The 6,927-nt window shown below is 52.9% G+C and overlaps 1 protein-coding gene across 1 annotated transcript in view; it reads left to right on the top strand.

The window, feature by feature from the left end:
- The first annotated feature begins 1,245 nt into the window (after positions 1–1,245).
- Positions 1,246–6,927, top strand: part of SARAF (store-operated calcium entry associated regulatory factor) — a 16,232-nt gene continuing 10,550 nt past the window's right edge. Inside the window, exons 1-2 of the mRNA XM_019534232.1 lie at positions 1,246–1,367; positions 5,760–5,935. Of these exons, the coding sequence (XP_019389777.1) occupies positions 1,286–1,367; positions 5,760–5,935 (258 nt within the window). The 5' untranslated portion in view covers positions 1,246–1,285. The remainder of the gene's footprint in view (positions 1,368–5,759; positions 5,936–6,927) is intronic.

Here is a 6,927-nt window from a genome sequence, read left to right as displayed (position 1 = left end):
CACCTCCTGGGTTAGATGGAGGTCCTGCATTCTGGCTAGGAACCTACGTGAGCCCACCCCTGAGCTATGCCTATGTTCTACTATGGGTATTTCCCAGGCTTCTGGGTTTTCCTGGTTGCCCACCCGCTGCCCTGTCTGCTACATGTGTTGGAAGTGTTTTTAGGCCTTCCTCATAGGCCTTGGGTGTTGGCTGCAGCCAGGGCTGGCAGCCCCAGTTAGAATCCCCTTCCCCCTGGAGCCAACAGCAAACTACTGTTTGGTCTGGGGTAACGGTGTAACTCATGGGTTAATGGTGTAATCTTTCTGCGTTACAGCTGGAAGCGGCACTTCTACCTGCAACCTTTGACTGGGCTATGCCGGTGCTCCTGCTGGGGACAAAGCTGGAAGGTCCTGGCTGAAGGGGCTTGCCCTTCCACTCAGGGTCAGACCCGTCACTGTTTTGGGGGTCAGGAAGGAATTTGACCCTATGGCCAGACTGGCGTGGACTGTTGGGGTATTGGCCTTCCATTGCAATGGGGGACATGGCCTTCTACCCAGGACCTCAAGCATATATTAAGAAGCTTTTGTAGACACAGGACGTTGGCTGTCTCAGTTCCCGGCTTTCCCTGTAGTGGGTTGGGGGTTTCATCAGGGTTGCCGGCAGCTTTAGGAAGAGGTTAGCTGATGAATTGTACTGTTTGGTTCGAAGAGGGAGGCTCCCTCCCACCTCAGGCCTGGGGGGCTGAGCTAGCTGACCCCCAGAGACCCCTTCCAGCACGGCTTGTTTGTGGCTGTGGGAAAGTGGGTCTCATTCAGGGTCAGGAAACAAGGGCTGGGGCAGAACTGGCTGGGCCACCTCCAGGCCCTGCAGCTTCGGGGTGGGAGCTGCTTCAGCTGTAAGTGCAGTGGGACACAGCCCAGGGCACAATTACCCCATTACACCCAGGGCAGGTTCCCTACAAGGCCCGGGCCGGCCCGGCGGGACAACAAACCCAGCTAGCTCCGCCTCAGCCCCGCAGCTGCTCCTTTTATCGGGGAAATACAACAAAAGAACACGGGACAGGGAAAGCTGCCGCGCGCCTATTCGAGATAAATCGCGCCCGGAAAGATGACAGGCCTCAAAGCGGGGGACGGAGGAGGTGAGGCGCCCCGCCTCTTTCCCTATTGACACTGCCTGGCAAAGGGGCGGGGCCGAGCCGCCCGAGGGTGAGGCCCGGCCAATGAGAGGTGCTGCTCGCGCGGTGACGCAGGCTGGGCGGCCGGGTGACGGGCGCGGGGCCGGGGCTCTCTCTTCTCGGCAGTCGACATGGCGGCCGGTGGCCGAGTGGCGCTCGCGGTCCTAGCGGTAGCAGCACTGCTGGGGCCCGTGCGGGCCTGGGACCAGCCAGGTAAGAGCCTGCCCCTTCCCCCGCAACTAGGGGAGGGGGCTGGATGGTCTGCGTAGTTCCGCCCCAACCCGGGAAACGGCCACGCCCCCTAGCTACGACCAGTAGTTTTTGCACATGCGCGCATCAATAGGCTGGGGTGCAGCGTCTGTGGCGTCACGCGCTCGTGGGCGGGGCGAATGGCATGGCATGGCATGGCATGGAATGGGAGTGGGGGGGTGGGGAGCTTGTGAGCCAAGTACCTGGTAGTCTGGTACGGTTGGTGGCAGGGGCTTGCGCAGGTGGCCAAGGGATGGGCCTCTCTCCCAGGCAGAAGTGGCAGGGATGCCCTGCGCACCCTCCTGCCCCTGGGTTGTAGAGGAGGAGTAACAGGCTCCCCCAGGAAGGAGCAGGATGGAGCTGGCTCTGCAAGGGGTGGGTCACAACCTTGCTAGACCCCTCCCCCTTCATACTGTTCACTCATTTTGTTGACTGCAGAAGAGCACTGTGGCTGGAGGGTCTTGCCCCTCCACTCAGTGTGTGACCCATCCATCACCACATTTGGGGGCAGGAAGGAATTTTACCCCCTGGTCAGATTGGTTCAGACAGGGGGGCGTGTCTTCCTCCCATAGCAGGGGGGTCTTGACTATGTTGACAGCGTTTCATAGAAGCAGCACGCTGGCTGCAGTGGACCCCCTGCTTTGCCTGATCTGTGTTGTATCAGGGCTGGTGGTTGCAGGATGTCGAGTTTAGATTATGGCTTGTGTGGGAGGGTTTGGATGGGGATGATTCTGTGTCAGGCGGGGGGTTGGACTACATCAATGGTTGTCAGCCTGTGCCCTGGGGATCAGCAGGCTGTCTAAGGGGTTCACAAAAGATGATTCATCAATCAAAAGTACATGAATTTCCACACTTAGGAGTCAGAGGGGTCTGCACTTCCATTCAAAATTTCCAAAGGGGTCCGCACCTCCATTCACCACTTCTTAGGGGTCTGCAAATGAAAAAAGTTTGAAAACCACCTCGTCAAGTGACCTCTGGAAGTCTCTTCCAGTCCTACTTCTCTGTGACTATAATAGAGCCGCTCTTGGGTGTAAAGAGCTGTGTGAGCCCACAGCAGGGCAGGATGTGCTTGTGGCTCTGGGTCCCTGTTTTAACCCTGAGTTTGCCTTGTGCATCATGTGTTGTTGTATACCCCTGACAGTGCTAATATTGTGCAGCCTCCCTGCAGCAAGTTTAAAAGGATCTCCCAGCTCCACCCTCTTCCCTTCCTCCCCTCCCCCAGGGTTGCTGCAGCAGCCAAGAAGAGAATCTCTGTGCTGAAGAGATCGACAAACCCAGTTGGACCTGGTGAAATACTTCATGTTCACCACCTGTTGAGCTCAGCAATCAGTGGGATGGAGAACAGAGATCCCAGTATGTTTTTGAGCCCTTATCTTTAGAGATTGCTGAGGGCTGCCACAAAGAAGAGCCCCTTAGCTGCCTTGCCTGCCTCTCTCAGCTGCTGCTGGTTGTCCACAGCTACTGGGGGCCTGGTCTGTCACTTTGGAAAGGCTCATTAGTTACAGGACCTGCGTTGTCACCCTGGGAGGTAGGACAGGGAGCTCAAGGCAGGATCATCCCTGAGTAAGCCATCCCATGTAGGTGTTTGTTAAATCTCTTCTTACAACTGCATAAATAAGCCTCTTGCACAACTAGCAGGCATGTTGCCCCAAATACGTAATAACAACCTAATTATTCACAAAATAGGGTGATGAGGGCACTAGCAATGTCATGGTCTGCCTGCTTTACGTTTTCTTGCAGCTCATGTGCCAGCTAGCAGGCAACAACGTGGCAGCAAAGGGTACCACAGCTGAGGCCCTGGAAGGCCTCCTCCTTGAGATGCACTGCTTGAGGGCAGTGCTGTACTGGATGCAATGGAGGCTGGCTTTCTGTGGACACCCACACCTGCAAATTGTATCCTGGCTATTCTGGGCCAGGAAAATGAGCGATAACTTGCAGGAGGTGCAGGGAGGGAAGGCAGCACACAGTAGTCCTGGGCACATCAGGTGACATGTAGTGGTGGCTGACTTTTGGATGAGCCGTGCCACTTTAATGGGCATCGGTGCTAAATTGGCTTTACCACTTGAGCAGCACTACACCAGTATGAGGACCCCTTACTGAGGAAGCAGTATGTGGCCATCAACATCTGGAAACTGGTCACTTGTGACAGCATCCAATTCTTGGGTAAATCCACAGTAGGATTATCTGTGCAGGATGTGTGCTAGGTCATCCAGAGGATGGCACCCACATAGACATCTTGTGTCTTGTCTAGTGTAGCACTGGAAGGAAAAGAACTGGCTTTTAGGTGGCTGGGGATGCTCATTAGTAATGCCTGGAGGATGGTTGGCTGTGAGGTTGGGAGGACAGTTGTGCTTGATGTTGGATGTTGGTGGGCCTGTCTGAAATGGGTTTGAGAGGACAGTCATAGTTTCTAGGGTCGGGAGGGACCTGAAAAGATCAAGTCTGACCCCCTGCCCTGGGCAGGAATGAGTGCTGGGATCATAATACCCCTGTCAGATACCAATCCAACCTCTTCTTGAAGACCCCCAAGGTAAGGGAGAGTACCACCTCCCTTGGGAGCCCAGTCCAGAGCCTGGCAGCCCTAACCGTAAAGGAATTCCTCCTAATATCAAGCCTAAACCTGCTCTCAATCAATCTGTGACCATTATTCCTTGTTATCCCAGATGGTGCCTGGGGGAACAGACCCACAGCTATTTTCCGCTGGTCCTTGCTGGTGAGTTTATATCGATGGTCACCAGATCTCCTCTCAGTCTTCTCTTGTGAAGGCTGAATAGATTCAGGCCCTTTGGTCTGTCTTCATAGGGCCTGTCCTGCTGCCCCCGACCATGCGAGTGGCCCTCCTCTGGACCCTCTCAAGGTTAGCCACATCCCTCTTGAAGTGTGGTACCTATAACTGGACACAGTATTCCAACTGCAGCTTGACCAGCACCGCATAGAGGGGAAGGAACACCTCCCTGGACCTGCTTGTGATGCATCTGTAGATGCATGACAAGGTGTGGTTGGCCTTCCTGATAGCTTCCTCGCATTGGTGGCTCATGTCCATCCTGGAGTCAGCAATGACTCCAAGATCCCTTTCTACCACTATGTTGTTGAGTAGGGTGTTCCCCAGCCTATAGGTATGTTGCAGGTTCCTTCTCCCAGTCGGCTGGAATGAGTCAGGCTGCTCCAGGTTCATGGCACTTGGAGCTGTTATCTCTGGATGGCTGATGAATCTTCTGGTGTTCCCAAGCAAAAGGAGGGACTCGCCGAAGTTGTTCCAGCTTTCTTGTGCCTACTTCTTGGCTGTGGTGGGGGATTAACTGGAGGGTCTTCCTGATCAGAGCCTTTTGAGTCATTGTTGGCATCAGGGTTGACCCTGTGGAGTCAGCAGTGAAGCAGGGCTCTGTTGAGTCTTTCCCCACCAGAATCCATGACTAGCTTTTGTAGTAGGTACAGGTCACTTTTCTTTGAGTGTTTTGGGCTTTCCTGCACCATGCTGCCACCAGCACTTAGGCCTTGGTGTGGCACTGATGCTGGTTCTTGTTGTGTCCTGAGCTGCCATTTTGGAGGTGATGCACTCATAGACAGCCTGGTTCCTGTTGCTTGTTCAGAGGGAGTTCTGGAAGCTCTTGTCACCACAGATGATAAGGAGTTCTGTTACCTTTGCCCACCTCCAGTTAGTAGATTACTTCACAAGCAGAGCAGAAAAGGGTAGCACTGACATTCTGGATTCAGGCCGGTGTTGGCAGGCTCCAAAAACATCCTTAATACTGTCCAATGATAGTGGAGATCTTAGTAGGGTGGTGTCCAACAAAATGAGGGTGTGACATCCCTTTGCCTGTCAGCAAAGAGCAGAAGTCATATGCCGGGCAAGTCCTGTGACCCTGCAGCAGTGCAGATCAGATGCAGTCATACAGTTGACTCCTCAGTGCCCTTCAGGGATGGCAAATAGAGAACAGCAGGAAGTGGGAATTCCCACCAGCCCTGTTACACTCAGCTGAAGAGTGCAGACACTGCAGAGTGCTTCACAGTGATGCTGTTTGTGCGTTGTTCCTGTTTCTTCTGGGGTCATTTTTAAGGTGGAATGGCCAGTTTTGAAGTGCTTCATTGCCTTAGGGAGGCACTTACAGATACTTTCATTTCTGAAGCACTTCAGGTGTAACATCTGCCCATATTCGAGGTATCAGATAAACGCATCCCTGCTCATATTGTTGTTGGGAGTGAGCATCTTTGGTTTCTTAAGTTTTCCCAGTTCTGAAAGCATATTAGCCTGCAGCTTGTGTTACCTTCCTACATTTCACATATTCTAAAATCATAAGAAGCTTTTAAACAGAATGTGCCTACATGGCTGAATTTAATTTATGTTGCTTCTTCCAGGAAGAGTTCTGCTGCGGGAGGTGCAAGCCCTTACTCTCTACAGAGATCAATATACTACTTCCCGTCGGACATCTCCAGTTCCCCAATTGCAGTGCACTGGTGGCTCAGCTGGATGCTCCTACGTCCCTGCAGTTGTTCAGTGCCATAACAAAGGCTGGGATGGCTTTGATATACAGGTAACAGAGTTGCATAGAATCATAGAAAAGGAAGGCTGGAAGAAATCAGAAGATCATCTAGCCCAGACCCGTACTCAAGACAGGATCATCTCTGACTAACCCATTCTAGTCAAATGCTTGTCTCACCTGTCTTAAAAATTTCTGGGGATGGAAATTCACTACATCTTTGGGTAATTTGTTCTAGTGTTTAACTATGATGGTGATGAAAGATCTTCCTAAACTCCAACCTAAACTTCCTCTACTGCAGTTTGAGACCATTACTCTTAGTATTGTCCCCTGCAGCCACAGAGAATTGTCTGTCTCCAGGGTATCAAACATATGGCCTGCAGGCCACATCCAGCCTTTGGAGCCCTGTGATCTGGCCTGTGGGTCTTTGCATGGAGTCAGTCTGGTGTGTGGACTGGATTTGGCACCATGAGCACTGCTCACAGCATAGGGGAGTGATCCAAAGCGTGTGCTGCATCCAGCACCCGTGCCAGACTGGCTGTGCACACTGGCTCTGAAGCATGGTCCTAATCTAGCCCATAGATGAGCCCAGTAATCTTCATCCAGCCCACAGGTCCAGGTGGGTTTGACATCCCTGGTCTACCTCTATATATCCATCTGATTTATAATCACACATAGTTTCATAGTTAGTAGGGTCAGAAGGGACCTGAGCAGATCATCAAGTCCAACCCCCTGCCATGGCAGGAAAGAGTACTGGAGTCAAACAATTGTCTAGCCTTGCCTGAAAGACCCCCAGGATAGGAGCCAGCACCACTTCGCTTGGAAGTTGGTTCCAGATCCTAGCCACCCTGACAGTGAAGTCACACCTCCTGATGTCTAGTGTGAATTTAACCTCTGTCAGCTTGTGACCGTTATTCCTGGTCACTCCTGGCGGTGCTCGGGGGAACAGGGACTCTCCCAATGCCTGCTGGTCCCCCCTGACTAGTTTGTAAATGGTCACTAGATTCCCCCTCAGCCTTCTCTTGTGGAGGCTGAACAGGTTCAGG

Source organism: Crocodylus porosus, unplaced genomic scaffold, assembly GCF_001723895.1.
Source record: "Crocodylus porosus isolate Cpor-Errol unplaced genomic scaffold, CroPor_comp1, whole genome shotgun sequence".
Taxonomy (NCBI): domain Eukaryota; kingdom Metazoa; phylum Chordata; order Crocodylia; family Crocodylidae; genus Crocodylus; species Crocodylus porosus.
This window is presented reverse-complemented; position numbering and strand designations above follow the sequence as displayed.